We start from the raw sequence: 24,491 nt of genomic DNA on the forward strand, positions 1-24,491 counted from the left end.
CCCTAATCCACAAATTAAAGTACTTTCACAGTCACAGAAAACAACCCTTCATACCATGTTTTATTTTCAATTCATGTCCGTCTCACTTGGTTTCCTGATGATATGTATGTTTATCATTTTTCTATTGTTCTAAATGCCTCATATTTTCTCAGGATCTAGTAAGTGTCTGCTATTTTCAACGACAAGGTTAAGTCAAAACAAATGTGATGTCACTGATAAAGAGAATGTCAGTTTTGAATGTTTGGACAGAACATCTCATCTCAACCTATGAAGCTTGCTGTGATATTATCTGTCTCCACATCAAAACTGTGTTATTCTGTATATACATCCTCTGGATTACAGGGATAGATCGGGGGCCATAATTTACAGCTCAATTGTGAGTGGTAACAATAAATGTGTCAAAAAGAGGATCAAGAGACAGCAACCTTAAAATAAAAACAGCTAAAATCGGTCAATAAGCAATGTACAGTGAGAAATCTCCCCAACATCTAGTCTGCCTTCAACGCCCTTCAAACGACAAATATACTAGTTCAGCAAATACCCTAAAAATATGAAAACAAAATTTCAAAATCACACAAAATAACAAAGGCTAGAGATTCCTGACTTAAAAGATGTTACAGTTAGAAACTAGTTAGAATGAGCTAAAAAAGCAAAAGAAGCCAATAACACTCAATTCAAAAGAAGTTGAAGTCCATTGTGAAAAAATAGGGAACTAGCAGTAACAGTAAACAGGGCTACTAGCAGTCACTGACACGCGAGCTCTAGGTCTCAACTGAACTGATCGAAATATTATGCCTCACCATTCAGGACATTATCACTTCCTAATAAGGATATCATTAGCTTTATAAGAAAGGCACAACCTGTTTTATACCTGTGGATAAGTTAAAAATACCGTACAGGTTTGAACATGGCATATATAATACAGGTATTGTCTCACTAATCACTCCTAATTTTTCAAATTACTTTATATGTTAAAAGAAAAGGAATGAATTCCCATAACAAATAATGTCTTAAAGGTGCATAACATTAACGGTAAAACCCGGGAAATAAGGCTTTACAAATCATATCAATGGTACGATGACAGTTGAAATTTTTCACAAAAGTAACTTGAACAAGATTGCTACGCATTGCCATATATCCCCTGCCATGACAAAAAGTTCAAGTGCAAAAGCTCCATAACTCCTGTAAAAATTTAGATAAGTCAAAACAAAATTGCAGTGCAATATGATCAACAACATCTGTTGACTAACAATCCAACCAAATTTTCATGTTCAGCAGTTAGAGTTGTGTTCACAAAATAATAGTCCAATTTCTCCCATAAAATTGTTTGAAACAAATGGATGTGTGGCACAATCAACTACATGTTTCCAAATGGATACTATCCAAGTGTGTTATTGGAAGAATTGAGTTAATTTAATGTCAAGGTCATTGTTCCTAAGTGAGCAACTTTTAATAAGGAAATCTGAAAAAAATATCACATTAAGTCACACCAGCAGACCTGTTTATACTACTTCAAGACAACCATATTTTTATCAAATCTAACGAGAAATACTGATCTTTGTGTGATTTTCACATAGGTCAGGACTATGAAGAGATTAACAATTGCTAAAGCATTATAAGCATTATTTGCAGTCAAAATATGAAGAATCTGTTAGGTAAACACATCTGCACCTGCAAAAATACAAGTTACAGCATCAGCTCACTAGGGCTTGATCAACAATGTGGGGAAAAAGAGAACAATGCTTATTTTCAAATTTTATTCACCAATTGCATAATGATTTCATGGTGGTCATAGCAAGGATCAAATACACATATTTCAATTCAGAATAATATTATGCCTAAGACTTGTCTACTGCATGATAGAATTTTATGCATCATCTTTCTTATAAAATAGTCTATATCTAATAATGCTGTCATATCAAACCAACAAACATACAGCAACTTTACAACAATGCTTTGTATAAGAAAGTTACAATATAAGATATGATTATTTTAGGATGGGTATGTCTTGCTTTACTTCAAATGAGTGATTGATTCAGGTGAAGGGGTGCCTGGGGTTAGAATCCACACTTTTGTTGGAAATTCTTTTAGTTTATTTCATGCATAATATGGATAAATATGAGCGAATAATAGCATGGAATTCCCTTTTCTCTGAAGTCTCCCCTTTTCAAAGACTCAGGATCCATCCCTGTAAAGTAACACTTGCTATTCTATTCTCTATTTCTATCCCACTCTCTACAATATCTTTAATATTTTTTTTCTGGTATTCAAGGGAGAAAATTACTTTCAATGCACTTTCAAGTAATTTTACTTGTTTAATTTTCTGCATATTTTCTTTCAGTTGATACATGTTAATCATTGCATTTTTCTCCATTACCAACTGCCTGGTTGGTCATTTTAGTAGCATGCTTACCATTAGTGTGAAAAGATGCACAAATCCTGATCATACAAAAAACTTCAAAATCAGTAGTCACTGCCGCTCCATCAAGAACATGATACAAGGATGAATATTAATCAATATTGGAAAGTACTTTAAAAATAAAAGGACAGGTAGAAAAGTGCCATCTAAAAGTTTTTGTAAATAATGCCAATTGTAAACTGAAAAAAAAATGAGGATAATATCAAGTTAATTTTGTCCTCTTACAGGTTACACCTGCCCTATATTATAACAATGTTCACACAAGTGTTAAAAACTATAGTGAAAAATTTCTAACCAAAGCCCTCTTATAGGGTTGTTTTTCAGTTAAGACAGCTGGTTAGTATATTTTGCACCTTAAATGAACAATATTTACAGTAAGAAAATTCATAAAACAAACTAAATTGTGCACTGCCTGTGCTTTATACTTAACCACATGTTAAGATTTACAGAAAAAAATGTCATTTCAGCAAAAAAGACATTAACAATAAAAGTTACATATAAAAACTCAATAAAAACATGTACTACCTGTGCCAATTTAAAGCTGCTTATTTCAAACAAAATGCTTCACCTGACACACCTTGATATGACTGCAGAGAAACTACACGAAACTACATATGCTGCCTTACAATCTATCTAGCTCTTATAGGGATGGAGCATCACCAACAACCTATGTACACAGGTCCTCTGTAACATTCATATAAAATGTTCTGTCAGAAATAATGTATTGCAGAACTGACGTACATGTATGCAATTAAAAATTAATTGTTGAATATTTAACGCAGATGCACACTGGGTGTTATAGGAAGTCTTGCTTAGTAGTGCATTCTTAACTATTAATAACTAATACTATTGTTCGTGAGGTATCAATTTCCATGGTTTTTGTGGTTAGTGGTTTGGCAAAACCATGAAATTTGGTTCCTAACAAAATTGAGATTTCCACAGATGTGCTTACTGAAAACCTCAAAACCACAAATTCAAGAATTCACGAACTTGTGTTTCTTCCCTAATCCACGAAAATTGGTGCTTTCACAGTAAGTCAAATGTAACTTCAGTACAAATAGCTCAATCCCTCATAGGCAAAGCCTAAATTATCATATAAATCTTTTTACGCTGCCTTAATTATATGTTCTCTTGTCATTATCAAATGTTAGCTGCACCTCTTAATAATGCATATGCATATCTACGGTACATTGTATGTCCAAATCTTAACAGATGAGAAATATTAGGAAACTATATATATGCTTCCATCTCAAACATATAAAACCTTTAAAGTTTGTTATCTCAACTGCCAATAATAACTTTCTTACATGCACAACAATATAATTGTAACAACAAAAATACCAAACATTAATCCAATCCATAATCAATGCAAGTCCAAAATAAATCTGGCAAAATAGATATTACACCACAGGAGCAGCTGGTACCACAATGGTCCTGACTTGGTAGGGGCATTTCAATTGAAACGGTGGATTTTACAGCGGGCCAACCCTCCCTCTTCCACTGCATCGTAAAAATACCAATGGTGATTAAATTGCATTTGCATCTGTAAATCAGTGGTCATATCAGCAATAAGAACAATATACAAAAAACAATTATTACTCATTATTTTAGAAGAAACTGAGTATTTTTCAACCAAGTACTGATATCTACAAAAAGAATTTGGTTTGAGACCTTTTGAGACACATTTCCTCATAGCCCTAATTCAGGCATCTGTTAAGATGAGAATTGATATGTCAATTTGACAACAACCCCACCAGGATGAAAAATGCTGACGGCCAAATATGTTACCCAGCCTTTATTAGATGTTTGATTAAAATTCATAAAATAGTAACCAGTCTTGTAATCCCTATGTACACTCTGCTTAATTCCATTCATTAACACTTGAAGTTTCTGTACAGAAATACTCCATTACACTATTTAACATTACTCAGCAGTTTTTTGCACTTATATAAAAGTAAAAAAATATACAAACATAAGAACTAATAAAATACTTTGCACTTACAATGCACTGATTGAGTTTTGATGTTTTTGGTATTATGTAGAGGGGTGGCCATTTGACCCAGAAGTAGTAAGACCTGAGGTTACTGAGAGATATCCCTTACATGGCTTAAAACATGTAAAATGCTTCAGTTGTATGATCTCCTTTTACTAGCATACAACAATAACATAAATATAACGTCTATTTAGATTCATCAAAATCCCCTAAATGATTTAAGAGGCCCTTACAAGATCCATGGAGTGGAAAACAGAGATTAAAAGGTGTTTCCCACATACCATGCCAACTATGTTCAGGAAGGGTATATACGTACTAAAAAAAAATTAAATATAGAGTATTCAACTTTAAACATCAACAAATTACCAGTATATTTCATTCATTTAAATATAAAGCATTGAAGCAAAATTTAAATTTTCAAACCTGCAAAAAATATTGAATCACAAGAACATACTTACAAACAGAGAATTCATTCATAAATTGTTATTGTAAATGTAAGTTATTCATTCATAAATTGTTATTGTAAGTGTAAGATATTCATCCATAAATTGTTATTGTAAGTGTAAGATATTCATCCATAAATTGTTATTGTAAGTGTATGTTATTCATTCATAAATTGTTATTGTAAGTGTATGTTATTCATTCATAAATTGTTATTGTAAGTGTATGTTTTTAAGTTTTTGTAAGAATCAAGCAAATTGGGAAAAATTAAAAACATGCATGTCAAAAACCCACCAATCTGACAATATAATATCACTCAAGATCCTTTCTCTATTTTAAAAGACCATCATTTGATCTCTGCATCACTGGATTTGCTCGTTTCAATAGAATTTAAAAAAAAAAAAAAAAATAAGGTTTTTGAGTCATCTGCCCCTCAAATGTTCATTTTAGTGCATTTCAATGAAATAACTAAATTTAGAAAAGTGATATGGAAAATCTTGTCTTTTTTTGTTGATCCTGATGGCACAATGTTAAATTAAACCTTTAAAAAGGTTGATTTGTTAATACCATGTTTTACCTAGATATACAACAGAAGTACCAATAAAATGCTTTGCAGAACACAGCTTGATACGGTCAAAGAGATTGAACCCTGAAAAGAACGAGTACACCATTCTGATACTACTCTAAAGTTGATTTGAAATAGGTGGTTTGACACTGGTCAGGAATTTCATCAGAATGTGACTGTCTCCTAATTCATCCCTAATTCCTTTACTGTTCAAGGCCCAACCTAAAAAAAATAATTCAAGCCTTCCATATTGGGGTATGGCATTTAGTAGTACAATTTCAAAGGGATCCATTCACTGCCAAGTGATGGCAATAGCTAAAATAACCTATGGCAAGGTGCTTCATACCCATTATTCTTTAAAAGTTCTAGCCAAAATAATAAATTTTAGCCTTCCTTTGACAGAATGACACCTTTTCGTACAATTTCAAAGAGATTCATTGTCTGAACATCATAAAACTGCTAGAATATGACTCCTATATGGTCCCTAATTCTCAAAAATCATCTTTTTGTAGTTTTATTTTTAATTTTAATCGTGTTCACTCAAGTCATTGTCCAGGCAACTAAATGTGTTCGTATGATGATGAAGACAGCATGATACCATTACTGCAATTTTTTTGCAATCATATAAAAGTCATCACAATCAACAAATAAACCTAACAACATGTTTAAGGGTCATATTAACTATCAAAATCAATCACAATAGTCTCTTCTCTGGTATGTAGAGAAACATTCACTAATACTCTAGTCATTGTGCGAAACCAAATGTCGAAGCACAACATGCCACTTTTGTGGAGAGTTGGAAATGGACACAATAGGTGAGTTTGTTAGAAATACATATTAAGGAGGTAGACCTAGGGTAAGGGACACAACTCTTAAAAATCATTGGAATGTTTGTATTCAGCATTTTACATCAATCTTATGTAAGCATCTAATTAACATGGATTCATTTTATTCTGCTTCTAACGAAAGCTTGAGAGGCTTTAGTGAAATTATATATAATACAAACATATCAGTGATTTCATGAGTTATGTCCCTTACCCTAGGTCTACCTCCTTAAAACAATTCAGATACATCAAAATCCAAGTACATGGCCTAAACTTGAAAACAGAAATGATCTACATACAAAATGTAGTGAATAAAATACAATTACATATAAATACTGAAGATAATGAAAATAAGACGCCACAAAATTTTCTTCCCAATACTAAGAAAATGTTTTTAATGTTTATTCAAAATTTGAACTGTCAGTAGAAGTCATACCCTCTGTTTCCTTAACATCATTTGTGTGTCCACAATGTAGAATTGAATTTTGACTGGTTAAACATATACATAGTTTCTATTTAGAAAGCAATTTTTTATGCAATTAATAAAAGTATAAGCTGTATTGCCTTACCCCCCCACCCAAAAAAAAAAAAGGAAATATGTTTTTACAGTTCAAAACCATGTACATGGCCAGCATTCCAGCTTACATAGCTTTGAAAATGATATGCAAGTAACACATACCCTAAGTGTTAGCATGATTCTATTCATAAAATACAATACCATTTATCTTTACAAAACCCTTAACTACATAAAAGGTAAAAACACACAGCTATTTACAATATATACAGATATATGTACATTAGATCCATTGCTTTACATCAGTTGCCACCTTACCATAACACCCATTTGTTTGTGTTAGGTTTGAAATTAATATAACTTTACTTATTTACATTGAATTAAAAACAATAATTTTTTAAAATGAAAAAAGTGTCAGAATTACACAGGCAAATATTTTTCACGTGAAATTCATGTTAATCGAGCTCCACATGAAATTCATGTAAAATTCACATGAAATTAATATGATTTTCAAGAGAAATTCACTAAACACGAATCCCATGTGAACATTTCATGTGAATTTCACGTGAACTCTGTCACTTAGTTTATTTGCTCAAATCTGGTGAAAATCATGTGAAATTTGTGTGAAAATCATGTCAAATAATTTTGCCTGTGTACAATAAAATGGTTTTTCTTAAAAGGGGCAACAAAATGAATTATATCTGAATCATATTTGTGACCAAGTCAGTTATACATTAAAACAGACTTGCAGCCATAAAATACCTGAGCATGATAAAATATAGAATTTGAAGGAAAGGGGAACTTGGATGATGCAAGTTCTGGAATGACAGGGATGGTGTCAAAATCAAACATTCTGAGTACATGGTCCTCCTCAGTTCTTCATTGTTTGAATCCATTACAACCAACTGTGTAATTGTTGCGCACCTTATACATCTATTACACAATCAGCCACATGTGTGGCACTGGGCTTTGACTTTATAACAGCCATTAGGCATCTATATGTTTGACTCCAGTATACTTCTGTTGAAATCATCAGTCAAAGATATCATAGGGATTGAAATCTGCGGAAGTCTTGAAGCGAACTTCCTCATCAGACTCGGTAGACGTAGTCTCACTACTTTCATCATTATAAAACCCAGTTTTTGTCTTAGGTTTCTTCATATTCTTTGGCAACTGCTTCTTTTTTTCTATTGTTCAAAGAAAAAGATTCATCATTAATAATCACTACATAGCAATTATTTTCTGACAGTGCATTTTCAAATTAATTTTTTTTTTTACTTTTATCTTTAATGGTATGCATTTACATTATCTTATTTTTCAATTAGCTATATTTTATTCAAAAGCTATCTTTTTTCCAACAGCAACAGCTGTTTAAAAAATCATGATTTCCTGAAGTTAGAATATGATCAAAAAGTGGAAATCACCAATCTCAAGTTTTTGTTTCGTAAAATGTAGTAAAAGCTAATTTGAAATATCCCCAACTTTCAAATTTTATCATTGTTCTTACATTGTTACAGTCCACACTAAAAATATAACAGCAATTTTGAATGACTATGTTTAATCAAACTGACTATAAAATTGTATATAAACAGAAAAAGTTCAGTTTTGAACACCATCACACAACATCAAAACTTGCCCCACTGTGGAATTTTTCAGCCTAAAATAAACAAAATGCTTTGCAAAAGCCTGAACATTTAGGGCAAGTATAGACACAACATTTACCGGGGTAAACTTGATACAGGTTTGAGTTTTGATTAGGATTACCAATTTGACACAGGAAAAATATTTGACAAAAATCATAGTGACTTTGTGGCCATTTGTTCCTAAATGGTTCCAGTCAAAACCTCCAAAATCAATCCCAAACTTCCTTCAGGAAGTTTGTTTCTGGGCCCTTTTTTCTAAAATGTTTACCTAAATCCCCAAAAATTATCAGTCTGACCACTGTGGTAAAGAATGTGGTTCTTTTACTAGAGTTATATAGTTAACTTCTATGAAATTGTAATTTTTGGCCCTTTTTCTGAAAAAGTCAGGGACTTAAGGCTAAAAACCACTAATTCCACTTTCCATAGGCTTCTATGCTAATTTCACAATATTCAATGGCTTCTCTGGACTTTACCTTAACTTTAACCTGCAGAGGACTATATATCAGCATGATTCTACATATGTCAGCTCACAATCCTCAGAATGGCATGTGGGGTTAGCAGACTTGCAGTGCAGTACTGGTCACCGGAAGTGAAGGGTCTATAAATAGCATAGGAAATCCCAGTGTTTTCACAAGATAGGGGTATATTTGAAAATCATTATGGAGATTAGGCTTCACATCACAAGAAGCAAAATGCACCTATAAAATGTACAGAAATGTTTTTCCTTTCAGAAACTGTTTAAATTTTTTAAATAAGATGAGAACTTTTTTCACAGCACTATGAGGAACAGGGGTAATTTCTGCGTAGGACTATTTTTGCGTACGTTCCAAATGCTCATTGGTTGAATTGGTGGTCTGTAACCTAAAGAGTCACTTTTTGTCTTAGAAAAAATAAATAACTATACAGGTATCTTCCTACACACATACTGAATGCATTTGCAAAGTTTCAGTGAAATGTGACAAGCACTTTTTTAAATATTTGATTTTTAAATATAGGGTAACCAAGTTGTGCGAGCAAAAAAGTGACAATATTCTACCATACTTAAATGCATTAAATATTTGCAAAGAACTTTTTCTGACTTTTCAAATAAAAAATATCAATCACAACTTGTTTTTTAACAATATGAATGAAGAAATAGTTTTAAAAGTAATCATTTTCTGAGAAATTGGTCTATTTTTTAAAATTTATTTCTGACATGCCTCCCCCTTTTTCTTGATCACATGTCAAAAATCCTAAATCTTTAAATTTTCACAAAAGGTGACATATACTCAATAATGGATTTTCCATGTTGCCATAGGGGAATGCTGATATGGCCTTAACCGCAGTAATGAAAGTGAGTTTTTCCTCATTTCTAACCTAATTTTTGCTCAAATCTACACAAAACTTGATTTCAAGTGCTTATTGCCACCATATTTAGGTAAATATAGCCCTCAAAGTTTAATATTTGATATTTTTACTAAATTTTCTACATTTTTTACAAGATAGGACATAAAAATCAGCCAAAAAGACAAATTTTCCATAATTTGGACCTATAACTTAAAAAAATGCATATTTTGAAGGATTTTTGTAGTGTATTCCTCTCATGGCAAAGTTAACAAGATCTTCAAGTAGTTTAAAGCTATTTCAAGAAACTTTTCATTTTGCCATGGCTTCTTCTTAAGGCTAAAAACCACTAATTCCACTTTCCATAGGCTTCTATGCTAATTTCACAATATTCAATGGCTTCTCTGGACTTTACCTTAACTTTAACCTGCAGAGGACTATATATCAGCATGATTCTACATATGTCAGCTCACAATCCTCAGAATGGCATGTGGGGTTAGCAGACTTGCAGTGCAGTACTGGTCACCGGAAGTGAAGGGTCTATAAATAGCATAGGAAATCCCAGTGTTTTCACAAGATAGGGGTATATTTAAAAATCATTATGGAGATTAGGCTTCACATCACAAGAAGCAAAATGCACCTATAAAATGTACAGAAATGTTTTTCCTTTCAGAAACTGTTTAAATTTATTAAATAAGATGAGAACTTTTTTCACAGCACTATGAGGAACAGGGGTAATTTCTGCGTAGGACTATTTTTGCGTACGTTCCAAATGCTCATTGGTTGAATTGGTGGTCTGTAACCTTAACCCCAAAAACCAATATCAACTTTCCTTTTGCAGTTTGAAGGCATGCTATGAAATTTTATAAAGATCAATAAATATTAAAATAATTATATGAAAACAAAATGCTTTTGGCAACTGACAAGGCCATACAATTACATGACTGCAGTTTTTTTTTGCCACTGTATAAAAATTAGATCCTCTGTATGTTATATTTGGTAAACAGTTTTCATGATCAACAAAACCTTTTACTGGTTCCGAAGTAACAATTTTAGCAATTTATGCCAAATTATATATATCTGCCAAAATTTTACTAGTATTTATAGATTTTTATAGGTCTTTGGACGGTGGTGTAGTGCTTATTTCACAACCTGCTGTTAATTCAAAATTTTTTTAGTTATTCAGAATATTTTAGACCAAAAGACAGGAGTTTTAACTATGGTATCACTAGCCAATCAATAATTCATTAATTTACTGTCTCAATCTAAAAAACATTTTTTATCAAATCTGCTGCTGCTAACACTCATATATATAGAGCGAGAGCAAGAGAGAGCATGAGAGAGAGAGCGAGAGAGAGAGAGAGCATGTATACATGTATAGATATATACTATCAATGATTTCAATATACGGTTTGGATATTGTAGTGACCCAATTTTTAAGCCATATCAGCACTTTGAATTTAATTCTCATACTTGTAACCAAACCCAATTTCATGCTTAGATATTTCTCTAAAACTTTGTCCAACATGAAAGTTGAAGTTTATAGAAACTAACTTTTTTTCAACAAAAATGGTCTATCATCATCACAAACTTCTACATCTGAATCTGACGAACTGTCAATAAACTTCTGGAAATCCAAGCTTAAGTTGGGAACCTGTAATATAGTGTCAAAGCAGCATTAAATACATTGCATCAACCAAACCTACACATGATGACAAATGTACTTAGTTTATCAAGAACAATAAAACAAATAAGATGTTGCACTCACAATTAATAGACACAGACTGACTGACAGCACAAAATAGAATGATTCCTTTAAAACTTCAAATTTTGTTCAGTACAGTATTGCAGGTAACTTTCGCAGGTTGTTTATTTTGATGTATTTTAGTGATCAGCCTAAAAACACCAAATAAATTCCACAGAATATTTACACTGAGTTAAGTATTTAGTGCAGCACTTAGCATCCACCAAGATTGGAATTTGCAAAGTTATTCATATATATTTTTGCCTAAAAATTGTCTCATCTGCCGAAAAAAGCCATACTGTATGTTATTTCACCCTTTACAGCACCTAAAATTATGATTTTGTTACCAAAAAAAATATATGGTTTAGTCTTCAGAAGTCTATACCAAGTGCCTTTAACTTACTTTGTTCCTTGTCTTTAGAAGTCTAAAACCAAGTGTCTTTTACTTACTTTGTCCTTAGTCTTTAGAAGTCTAAAACCAAGTGTCTTTTACTTACTTTGTCCTTAGTCTTCAGAAGTCTAGACCAAGTGTCTTTTACTTACTTTGTCCTTAGTCTTTAGAAGTCTAGACCAAGTGTCTTTTACTTACTGTGTCCTTAGTCTTTAGAAGTCTAGACCAAGTGTCTTTTACTTACTTTGTCCATAGTCTTTAGAAGTCTAAAACCAAGTGTCTTTTACTTACTTTGTCCTTAGTCTTTAGAAGTCTAAAACCAAGTGCCTTTTACTTACTTTGTCCATAGTCTTTAGAAGTCTAGACCAAGTGTCTTTTACTTACTTTGTCCATAGTCTTTAGAAGTCTAGACCAAGTGTCTTTTACTTACTTTGTCCATAGTCTTTAGAAGTCTAAAACCAAGTGTCTTTTACTTACTTTGTCCATAGTCTTTAGAAGTCTAAAACCAAGTGTCTTTTACTTACTTTGTCCATAGTCTTTAGAAGTCTAGACCAAGTGTCTTTTACTTACTTTGTTCCTTGTCTTTAGAAGTCTAAGACCAAGTGTCTTTTACTTACTTTGTCCTTAGTCTTTAGAAGTCTAGACCAAGTGTCTTTTACTTACTTTGTCCTTAGTCTTTAGAAGTCTAAAACCAAGTGTCTTTTACTAACTTTGTCCTTAGTCTTTAGAAGTCTAGACCAAGTGTCTTTTACTTACTTTGTCCTTAGTCTTTAGAAGTCTAGACCAAGTGTCTTTTACTTACTTTGTCCCTAGTCTTTAGAAGTCTAGACCAAGTGTCTTTTACTTACTTTGTCCTTAGTCTTTAGAAGTCTAAAACCAAGTGTCTTTTACTTACTTTGTCCTTAGTCTTTAGAAGTCTAGACCAAGTGTCTTTTACTTACTTTGTCCTTAGTCTTTAGAAGTCTAGACCAAGTGTCTTTTACTTACTTTGTCCTTAGTCTTTAGAAGTCTAGACCAAGTGTCTTTTACTTACTTTGTCCATAGTCTTTAGAAGTCTAAAACCAAGTGTCTTTTACTTACTTTGTCCTTAGTCTTTAGAAGTCTAGACCAAGTGTCTTTTACTTACTTTGTTCCTTGTCTTTAGAAGTCTAGACCAAGTGTCTTTTACTTACTTTGTCCTTAGTCTTTAGAAGTCTAAAACCAAGTGCCTTTTACTTACTTTGTCCTTAGTCTTTAGAAGTCTAAAACCAAGTGCCTTTTACTTACTTTGTCCTTAGTCTTTAGAAGTCTAGACCAAGTGTCTTTTACTTACTTTGTCCTTAGTCTTTAGAAATCTAAAACCAAGTGTCTTTTACTTACTTTGTCCTTAGTCTTTAGAAGTCTAAACCAAGTGTCTTTTACTTACTTTGTCCTTAGTCTTTAGAAGTCTAGACCAAGTGCCTTTTTCTAACTTCCGTAGAGATATTCTGGCTTTATTTGTTTTCACTTCATGTCTACATTTGGAGGTATCTATTTCACTGAATAGTTCATAGGAAAGTCCTAATGTTTCCCTATTTCCATAAGTCGCCCTGCAAAAGTTGGCAACAGATATTGATATGAATCTTTTGGACACTGTATTTTGATCTTGAACAGCTGTCAATTATGATACCCTTAACCTTTAAATTTGTCATCCACCATCATGATTGACAGCTATTCAAACTTAAGACTGTCCAAAAGATCAAACAGGTGTTCAGTGGAAGTTAAGTAGGACACATTGGTATTATTCAGGACGAAATTCTACCTAAAGAGCTATTTAAATTACTCACTAGTCTAGCTAGATTTTTATTGAAATTGGAACTGGTCTATTTCAACTAGCTGTAAGTGCATTTAAGTCAAATCAAGCATTCACAGCAAAAGAAATTTCAATACATAACATAATTCATATGCAAATATTTTTTTCTCTAACTTTAAAAACAAAGGCGTGCATTTTCTGACCTTTCTATACTTTTAAGCAAGTCCATATTGGAAATATCTGGGGCCACTCAACACATGTAGTAATAATGTCTTAGTCATAAACATTTGTATTGCAGATTGATGTAAGTGGTATATCATGATAATCTTCCAACCTATAAAGTTTTACATACCTGAGTTCTACAGAATGGGGTGTATACTGTACATCACAAGTATTTATACCTCTCATCTTGACAGTTATAATCACTCTAAAAACATTCTGAACCCATAATACTGCTACCTTCTCACTATAAGTAGAATACTTTGTATGAAATCCTAGAGTCTAAACAATATTATAATTTATTCATTATTTTCAATACAAATTTTATTATCAAACAGACAAGAATTGCACTTAGTCTCCCTTTAAAAAAGTTAAAGCTCCATAATTCAAATTATTTTCCCTCCAAGTATCTTTCTTAAAGCATTACCTACAATATCAAGACTCCAAATAAGGTTCATATCAGTTCCATTTTAAGGTAAGGAGAAGTTGTGCTATCAATAAATATTGACAGACAGACAAAATGATTCCTATTCATTCCTGAAATCGAATGCTTTAAAGGGTGCAGCTTAATAAGTCTGCAGAGGGTGATCCAAGAAAAGTTGGACAATTACAGACACAACATTCAAGCCTGAAATGGCTGTATATTTGGGAATTTTTTTTTTACTACTAAATATTTAACATGGGTTAAGCTAAAGCATAAAAAAATGCTAAATTACCTTTTTTCAGGGTATAACAGTCAACACCCAAAAATAAATGAAAGTCTGTCTTTAGTAGTATAGAACTTCATGGTACAATGTCATAATGATCTTTAGTTTCATAGTCAAATTTTTTATGATGCTATTTAGACAAAATGTGAACTTACTTTCCTGTTACAGTATGGAACCCTGTTGATTTAAAATGTTATCAATGTTCATCAACTGATAAACAAGTTATTACTGGGGGAGAGGGGTAATCATAAAACACAAAAATGTCTACAGATGACGAAAACACAAAGCATGACATCACAAACAACAAAGACAGCACCATTATATGACTGTATTTTTTTGGGGGGTGGTTTAGAAGCATAGTTGGGCAGAGTATAAAAAAATATTGTCTGAGTTTTATCTCAGGATATTTCAATGCAAGAACTTCTGAAGATAAACTTAGTTGTTAGTCTAATGGAAAACATACCTGTTTCCAACATTGTCATGACGATGACTAGTTGGTCTGTTATTTATAGATGTAACCTGAGGAACTTTGACGGCTAGAGACTGATGCAAAGATTGGCACTGACTCCTGGTGGTCTGTTTTATATTACTGGAATCAAGTAGTCTAGGAAAAGGAAGAGAAAACTAGATATGATGGAATGACACCAATGCCCCAACCTGCAGAAAAGTCAACTGTGGGAAAATGTTTTAAAAAGTCAAATACTACTTTCAAAGGCCCCATTTATAATCAGCTGAAGCCACATATTACATTGTTCAAAGACACCAATATTTAATTCCTATAATGCAAAAAAAAAATGAAAGGAGTAGCATTCATCTAGTTCCATGGACACAATGTCATGAAAATTTAACAAAGTGAAACAAAGACTTATTGATCTGGAAGAAACTCATACCTAATACCATTTCAATGCAAAAATGTCCAGAAAGAAGTTATTAATACATAATTTTCAAATCCTATGAGCCCAAATAGGGAAATCAGCAATCTTGATAGGCAACTAAAAAATCAATTCAACATCTGTTTTAGGATGTTTGCTGGTCATGTTTAGACATTTTTATCAGATTTTTGGACTTCTCTGATTAATCAATTTCAAAGTGCCAAGTGACCCCTACTATACTTTTCAAAATTTCAATAAACATGCCTTAAAATGTTATTAGGGAAGTTTTTATGAAATCTTTGATATTTCTTCAGTGTTGTCCTACTAAGACAAAACCTATGGAAAATCTAGAGGATCCTTTACCCGCCAAAATTTCAAATCCTTGTATCTCAAAAAGAATCACACCAACCCATCTATATTTTTTTTCTACTTATTTTGGTTTAGCATGAAAGACCTTAAAAGATTTCACAACCCTTTGAAATCCTTTTTATTCTTTAATAGAGCAATGAACATCCTTAAGCCATTTCAAAATACTGTTAGTCACAGAATGGCAAAATAAATGACAAAGATCAAGCTATATGCCTAGTAACCAGGAGTAGAAAACTCATACAATAAGATAAAAGAAAAGCATTAAATCACATGCCATTCTGAACCTCAGCTAAATCATGTACTCGCTAGCCAGTAATTTATGTATGATGGAAACTGTTTATTAAATGAATAAAATCTTACCTATTTAAAATGACAACTAATCCAAGCTCCAATAAAACTGTTTTGTGTTTCCTATTTTCATGGCAATAATTCTCACAAAGCTGTACACCATACTGAATGCACTACAATAAATCAATACACAAAATCTTAAATAGGAGCTGCACATCATCAATATTCAATATATTTTCTGTAAAGGTTTCATCAAATTCTTTTTGGTGGTGTAGGAGGAATAATGGAAATGAGAAGAGTACCCTTCTGTGTAATGAAGGTACAGACGATAAGATGGACACCCAATTCACATACTTCCCCCCCCAACCCGCCACCCCATTTTGGGGTATATTGAAGATTGAAGAAATTTTGCTTTGAAAATAATAGAAACTGTAGAGATGTAGGTGGAGAATTTTTTAATGTTTTCCTGATATTTAAACTTCAATCTTAACTTTTTCAAGCTCTGTAAAAAAAAAGCTGTTATTCAAAATACTTCATCTTATTAAAGCTACAATTGAAAATAAATCACAACAAAAAATGAAAAATGTTTTGATCCTTTCAACCCTGAACTTTTACATCATTTGATTTGATGTTTGTGAAAAATAAATATTGAATCATTAACATGGTGAAAATAAATATTTAGATCCTAAGAAATCTTCCAAGCCCCACCCCCTTTCAAAATCAGATGGTTGTCCCCTTAGTATGCTCATCTGATGATGGAGTTACAGTGTGGCATGTGGAAAATTTCCATTAGAATCTCATTTAAAGTACAATATATAACAATTCCATTACTCTGAAACTAAAGATAAAATTTTCTCCAAAAAAGTATACAGACTGTTAGATGGTTATAACAAACAGTTGTGAAAAGGTTTTTTTTTAAATGTACACAGGCAAATATTTTCCATGTGAAATTTATGTTAATCGAGCTTCACATGAAATTCATGTGAAATTCACATGAAATTAACATGATTTTCATGAGAAATTCACTAAACATGAATTTCATGTGAACATTTCGAGTGAATTTCACGTGAAGGCTCCATTCACCCGAATTTCACCTGAACTCTGTCACTTAGTTTATTTGCTCAATTCGTGTGAAAATCATGTGAAATAATTTTGCCTGTGTAGTCTCATAACACAGAAACTAAATCTGGAATTTTCTCAAAAAGTATACAGACCATCATATTTAACAACTGTATTAAGTTGGCAGTTTATTAAACAAGGGGTTCTAAAGTCACAGTGCAAACATGAAAAAATCCCATAAAAATATCAATAAGTCCCTTAACTTTTTGAAGAGCATATAAAAATAAAAGGTGAAACTTATTGGAAATATTTATTGTAGAAAGTAGAATAGATGTAATACTTAAGAATGTAAAAAAGTGAAAAATGAGTGATTTAAACTATCCCAATTCAGGTCCTCACAGGATTGTACTCTTAACCAGCTGGTAGTTTCTCCGAAAAAAGGGGGCATTATGTTGCACAAATTTTGCGACCTAATAATGAAACATTCAATTAAGGATACAGTTGCATGAATAACAAAATTTAAGTAAACAAATCAAATGTAAACTATTTTAGTGATCAAACACAATAACTTGTCCATACAAAATACTTTTACAAACTTAGAAGAGTTTTACTCAGAATAAACATTAACTATTAATGTCACTAAAAATGTCCTTACAATGATATTCTATAGGAATGACATAACTTTATTTTGACTGGCAAGAGAAATATTGTATGTAAATATTAGACTGTCACAATTATCAGGGTAATGTCACGTAAAGGAGAATGGTCACTAAATAACAATCACTTGCTTAGGGACATTATAGTATGTTTTAACAGGTAAACATTGATAAGAAACATGTAAACATTTGCAAACTTGTTTCATTTATTTTGGAATAATAATAAAAATTGCAGAATTAACCCTTATCAAATTGTCCCGTGCTTATTCTGACATAAACACCTTGTTTGAACATTAAATTACTCAGTCTAGACAGGACTTAGTCTGGGTAATTAATAAACTACTTTAATTGATAATAAAAAATCTGTCTTTTTTTGTAAATCAATAAATGTAACAGAATATCCACTCAACCGAGTATTTATGATACAAGAAATATCCAGATGGTATGCTGTTACAAGTTCTTCAAATCAACTAATGGCCATCAAGGTAAAATAGCTTTACTCAGATGATTTACCAATAGTTCACATAATCAGAATTTAAATTGGGTTCCAAATTTCATAATACAGTCTGAAGTTTTTATAAGTGCCAAGAATGATAATTCTAACATAATCTGTTCCCTGTCAAAAAAGGGCTAATTCTGCTGAATTATTACAACATGCATAACAACATGCATTTACATAATTTATACTGAAATCTACATTCAATTTTCTCTAATTTCAATATTATTTCTACAAAGTAAGCCCAAAAGAATCCATTTAATATAGTTCCATACAACTATGGATATCAAATTTCATATTAAGAATGACAGTTGTTCTGGTTATTGTCTCCATCTTGGTGCCACCAATGCCAATATTATCTGGCAGTTAATATGACAGGTAGCAGGATGTACCAAGACAACCAATTAGGATATGCAAATTAACCCTGGAGATATTATACACATATCTAATATATTAATGAATAAATTATCCCTGTGATATTATTTAAAGTTAGTTGTGAAACAAAATTTTTTATCAAAACTAACAAAAATGTTTATATTAAATTTGTTTATAATAATTTCTGATTTCATTTATAAAACATAAACATGTAAATAAATGAATTTGCATTTAAGTAAAGAAATATGGTGGTGAGGAGTTAATAAACATCTTCATCATTATTATCGTATTACAATTTAATCATAGGTCTTGCTTTAATTAACAACTTTTATATCACAATTTGCAGTATAGTAAAATAAGTGTGATCTGTTTCCTGTACTGTTATTTCACAGATGGTATCACCATAGTTCACAGTTAGGACAATGTAGATCAAAAACAACATTGTGCCCCCAAAAAATTAACATCAATTCCTTTATGATTTTATCTTGGTCCATTTCCTGAGAGATTAAGGACTAGATTAAATAGTGTTGCTCTTTTGATCCTTTGAAATAATTACAACACAAAAAGTTTAATTATCTCCCAGTGACCTAATCTTCTTTCACACTTTACTTGTGTTACCCCCCTCAGGGCTATAATGATCATTTGTCCTGCATAATGACTTCTCAATGGGGAGATTTGTCAGGTGGGGGTGTGGCAGTTAGTATGACAAGCTGTCAGATTTTCACACATGAGTAAATATCCCCATGAGATATAAGTAAAATTACATAAATGAGTTGGAATCATTCTGAAAATATTCTTCAGCAAGTTAACAAGTATTTCCTCCATTATGTCTGCCCAAAGAAACGAGGAAATAAAGAAACTATTATCAACTTTGGACAAAATCAGTCAACAACAGAAACAAATTGGTAAGTTTCATATTAAAATGTTACTTAATGACTATCATAAACTTATATTTATTTTTTGAGATATTAAATGGTACACATATATATTTTTTTTATTCCTTAATTGTTTCTCTTCTATTTGTGATATTGACAAAAAATAGGTGATTTTATAAAATGATCAATCTGAACTTTTGTGTATTCCAGTATTGAATATTAGTAATTAGCCTAGAAAGTGATAAAATTAAATCCTGCAATATACTTGAGTTACAACATTGTCAACATTGTATTACAAATATCACACTGTATAAATATACAGGAGCCATATTCAATTTTTTAACATTTCTTTTGTGAACAACTTGGTTGATCTGCATGTGTGTTAAAACAATGTCATATTGGCTATGGATAAAAGTTTCATAAAATTTCATGATTAAAATGATATCTGGTTACAATAAACATACTTTATTATCTTCACAAAGCTTTATAACGAACATGTAAATACTATAAGCATTTCGTATTGTACTCCTTAAAAAATCAATATGGTGTAAAAATAACACTTTGTACTAAAGATCTTGCCATTTAAAATCTGCAATCACCATTTTTGTCATGTTGTATATGTACACAATTAAATTATATACATGTATATTTGAAAGGAGATATATCTATAAGATATCAAGGCCATTTCATATATAAAAATAAAGTCAACAGTTTTAAGTTTAGTGTTTGGTTAGCTTTGTTCTGTACAGGCATTAGAAACTTGAATAATTCAATATCGCATTACATTACTTTTGATAAAAAACATAACAAGAATAAAGGGAAGCTAGTATGTATTTGTTTTTTTGTTTGTTTATATTTTACCTAATATGACAGTTATCACATCCATTAAATTCTTACTGATCCATTTATGTTACAGAACAGAAAATAAGACAGACTGACAGAAGGCTATTTAGGAGTACAGTCGATGGGAATTACACCTTCCAAATACGCAACCTTACTCAAAGATCAGTCTTAGAGGGAACAGCTAAAATGTTGGTCAAAGCCAAAAAAGATGTTGACAGAAAAATTGAAGAACTTGTTCAGTCGGGTATAAACCTGGATGATACACTTAACCAAAGTCTGGATAGTTCCATATTACTTAACATCAGTAGTGGACCCGACAGAGTGCTAAACTTCAGCAATGATGCCTTTGCTGGCTACGCTACCGAACTCTTTGCTTCTTACAGGAATTCTTGATGTTAAGTTACAGAACTTATGAACAGTGCTAAAAACAATTCTAGTGCTCTGTTAAATGAAATCCTTTGAATATGATATTGGTGTACAGTGTAAGTGGTAAAGTGTTTAATATGGTGCAATAAAACCAAATGTCTTTCTTCAACATGTGTCTAAAGTGTAACTAGTCATTTTTTTGTGTTACAAAACTACATCAAATTAAACGATGTACCAAACTTGAAATAGTTCTTCTTATCAAATAAGTTGCAATAGTAGAAAATCAAATAAAATATGACATACAGTTAATCTGCAAAGTATATACTATGGAGGGTAAATGAAGTCTTCAACATTTTAATGACTTCTACTTATCTCATGACAAGTTATGGTTTCGGTGATTTTCAAAACTGGGAAAAAACGAAAATCAGAATTTTATAAACACATTTATGAAACTTACACTTTTATTTCCTTGAAAAGAATGTTCTTTTAACTTCTTTTATTGGTTACCCTTACCATGATATACTTCCATGGTGTTTATAAAATTAAACTTTCTCTACTAACTAGAGGTCTTCTATCATAAAAATATTTCACCTTGTCAGAAGAAGTCTTATCCATCACAGAAACTATACATCTAATCAGTTTCTCCTTCCTCAGTGGATCTGGACTCCTATAATGTCATTCAATAAGAACAAAGTCACATACTGGCTGACAAAATTATTGAACATATAACTCGAGCATAATCAACAATTAGTTTGTTTTTATATATTTTATATACAGCTAACACATTCTTATATAATATGTAACATAAGTTTAACAAAGAACAAGTTCAGATGTAAAAACTTATGTAAAATTTACTGAACAGCATTTATCTTATTTTTAACAAAAAAATATACTAATAAAAATCCCACATAGTCATAATATAGAACCCCCCCCCCCAAAAAAAAAAAGAAAAAAAAAAGAAATCTTACATTGTCATCAGTTTGACTAAGTACTTTAGACATGCTTCCACTACAAGGACATCAGAAATCTGTTCCAAATGTTGTTGGGCTGTTGTACATACTTGGAAACTATAGGCCCAGTCACATATTCTGTAGAGATCAAACATTCATATAAGGTAAAAAAAAGCTATTTATAATCTCCTCTAAGAATTAATTATACTTTCTAACAAGAATTATCCTTCAAACAAGATCAATACATGTCTGGACCTGCGTCACTGTCATATATTTGTCAGCACATAAGTGTCTTCAATATGTATATAATTACTAAGCAAGTCAAAAATCTACAGTATGGGTTACAAATGTCATATACTGCTGAAAATAGTTAAGTTTGACATACTAGGAGGTGCACATCTTCAAAATGTATATAATCACTGAGCAAAAGTCGGAATAATATTTATTACTTTTTGAGTTAATGATTACATGAAGCAGGCACCGTTCAACAACATAAAGTGATAAAAAATGACTAATTTTAACATGATAAATTTGTAGGAAAAAAATTATCAATTTCTCCATAATAGATGCACATCTTAAATACATATATAATCACTGTGCAAAGTTTGAATAACATTGGTTTATATCTTTTTGAATTACAGATTTATACACAAAGTAGGTACCCCTAAACTTGATGGATGGACACAGTCAAGCGGTTACTAGACCTGCTTTCACTATTGGTGACGCAGGTAAAAAGACAGCTGACACAATAAAATTAAGGTAGAAAAGGACTCCTACAAATATACAAAACACAGGTGACTACATCATCAATACTTACTTGGATGTTACTATACAAAGTGAAGTCAGAGCTGTATAGATGACTACACCATCAATACTTACTTGGATGTTACTATACAAAGTGCAGTCAAGAGCTGTATAGGTGACTACATCATCAATACTTACTTGGATGTTACTATACAAAGTGAAGTCAAAGCTGTATAGGTGACTACATCGTCAATACTTACTTGGATGTTACTATACAAAGTGCAGTCAGAGCTGTATAGATCTCTACTAAGGTCTGTATAAACATAAAACAGTTCCAAATTCAAAATGACAATACCACAAATGCACATAAAAGTAAGGCCTGAATATCTATCTGCAACAATAAATGTAACCTTTTAACAATGATAGACTTAAAATCAAAATAAATTTCTGCTTGTGAAAATCACATCTTATTGCATATTAAAATTTTGTAGCTTCTATATTGACTCACACTTGTGGATGATGTAAGATGACTATTACTGCTAACTGAAAAGGACCAGTTCCAATTTCAATACTAATTTATGTAGGCTAGTGAGTAATTTAAATAGCTCTCTAGGTAGAAATCTGCCCTACATTATACCAATGTGTCATACTTAATTACTTCAGAGCACCTGAGTGATCATTTGGATAATAGAAGATATATAAGCTCACCCCTTTTACAGCATTGAACATCATACCAAACAAACATCAGAAAACAGTGAATAATAAACAAAGCTTCACCCAATGAAGATCAAAATAGTACCAACAAATGATAAAAAATTAGTCAATTCATAGAACATCATGTGACTGCAGAGTGATTAGACATTCATCAATTTTACTGCCCAGTATTTTCTATCTCAGCCTATTTCCAATGACAACATTACTTCAAATCCACTGTGACTTAGTAGAAGAAGAGAATAATGTCAGTTTTTGAAAGTCTAAACAGAACATTACTATATTTGGTTCACTGTACATATTATTAGTAGTAAAACATACCTGATTAACTTCACAAACTTCTAGAAACTGACAGAGTATTTCAATGATTCTTTTATTTCCAAAGACAGAGAAAAATCTGTAATACATAAAATGATCTTAAAAGCTATATCTGAAGACAGTTCCAGTATCTACAGTATTTATAATAGGACATCAGGTGATTCTTCTTAAGTTTTGTAAGGGAATAATCTATATAAAGAAAATGTCAAAACCATAAAAGGGTGTGATTAAAGTTACTGATAAAAGGAGACTGACAAATGATTATAGTAAAGAAAAAACTCTCATAAAGTATGTCAAACAATTCATTAATTTGTAGCTGATTAGATATTAAATGTTAGTACTACTCTATGTTGGTTGGGTAAAAAACAGTAGAATAAAACATACTTGTGACTGATTTCTAGGAATTTGTCTATGGCAATCACAGCTTGGACTTGGATATCTGGCCTGCAATTCTGAAAGGAGGAACAAGATTTACTAAAATGAAAATCATTTTATAATTGCACCTGTTCTCTCTCTTATCAAAAAAGCCTGTTTCTGATTTACTTTAGTGTTGTAGCTATATATATATCTAAATATTTTAAAAGTGTTTTTCAGTTGTCATGTGAATTCATAGTAGATCGGATTTCTTTGTTGATGTTCATAGTAAACTTATTGAGAATGGATATGGTGAATATGTCAGACAACAACCCCACCAGGATGGAAAATGTCAGCTCAAGGCCAAGTACTCTACAAATCAAAAGTTTAAATGAAATACACAATAGTGATCTGCATTTCAGCAATCATATCAATACTTGTGGAATATTCACTAGTTGCCAGAATATTTAAAGTAAATAGTTCTGTCTGTAAACTTGCGAAACAAGCAGTGAACCATGTACATTGCATGGTGTCAAAAAAATTGCTCCCTTAAATATATACAGGGATGATTTTATGAAGTCAACAGAGAAAGCAGAAATTAGCAAAATTGGAAGTAAATATACAGTAAAAAAGAAAATGAATTGTTAACGGAAAAATCTGG

General features: G+C 31.6%; 2 protein-coding genes across 2 annotated transcripts in view; one reads left to right on the forward strand and one right to left on the reverse strand.

Moving 5' to 3' along the window:
* Positions 1–1,743: 1,743 nt before the first annotated feature.
* The window catches only part of LOC148616240 (uncharacterized), a 65,239-nt gene continuing 42,491 nt past the window's right edge, over positions 1,744–24,491 (reverse strand). The window contains exons 41-51 of the mRNA XM_088583097.1: positions 23,861–23,928; positions 23,480–23,555; positions 22,708–22,760; positions 21,722–21,841; positions 21,345–21,420; positions 16,156–16,256; positions 15,018–15,158; positions 13,981–14,094; positions 13,263–13,425; positions 11,277–11,376; positions 1,744–7,943 (exon numbers count right to left, since the gene is read on the reverse strand). Coding sequence (XP_088439223.1) covers positions 7,789–7,943; positions 11,277–11,376; positions 13,263–13,425; positions 13,981–14,094; positions 15,018–15,158; positions 16,156–16,256; positions 21,345–21,420; positions 21,722–21,841; positions 22,708–22,760; positions 23,480–23,555; positions 23,861–23,928 — 1,167 coding nt within the window. The 3' untranslated portion in view covers positions 1,744–7,788. The remainder of the gene's footprint in view (positions 7,944–11,276; positions 11,377–13,262; positions 13,426–13,980; positions 14,095–15,017; positions 15,159–16,155; positions 16,257–21,344; positions 21,421–21,721; positions 21,842–22,707; positions 22,761–23,479; positions 23,556–23,860; positions 23,929–24,491) is intronic.
* On the forward strand, positions 19,468–20,993 carry LOC148616241 (uncharacterized). The gene is made up of 2 exons (XM_088583100.1): positions 19,468–19,574; positions 20,461–20,993. The coding sequence occupies exons 1-2, from the start codon at positions 19,496–19,498 to the stop codon at positions 20,778–20,780; spliced, it is 399 nt and encodes a 132-aa protein (XP_088439226.1). The 5' UTR covers positions 19,468–19,495; the 3' UTR covers positions 20,781–20,993.

Source organism: Perna viridis, chromosome 5 (genome assembly GCF_037379345.1).
Source record: "Perna viridis isolate PV_CMFRI_1.1 ecotype Kerala chromosome 5, ASM3737934v1, whole genome shotgun sequence".
Lineage (NCBI taxonomy): Eukaryota > Metazoa > Mollusca > Bivalvia > Mytilida > Mytilidae > Perna > Perna viridis.

Excerpts from the sequence above, each read along its gene's own strand:
- LOC148616241 (XM_088583100.1), top strand. The coding sequence starts at position 19,496 with ATGTCTGCCCAAAGAAACGAGGAAATAAAGAAACTATTATCAACTTTG. Across the intron at positions 19,575-20,460 it reads TCAACAACAGAAACAAATTG|AACAGAAAATAAGACAGACT; the intron begins GTAAGTTTCATA and ends TTTATGTTACAG.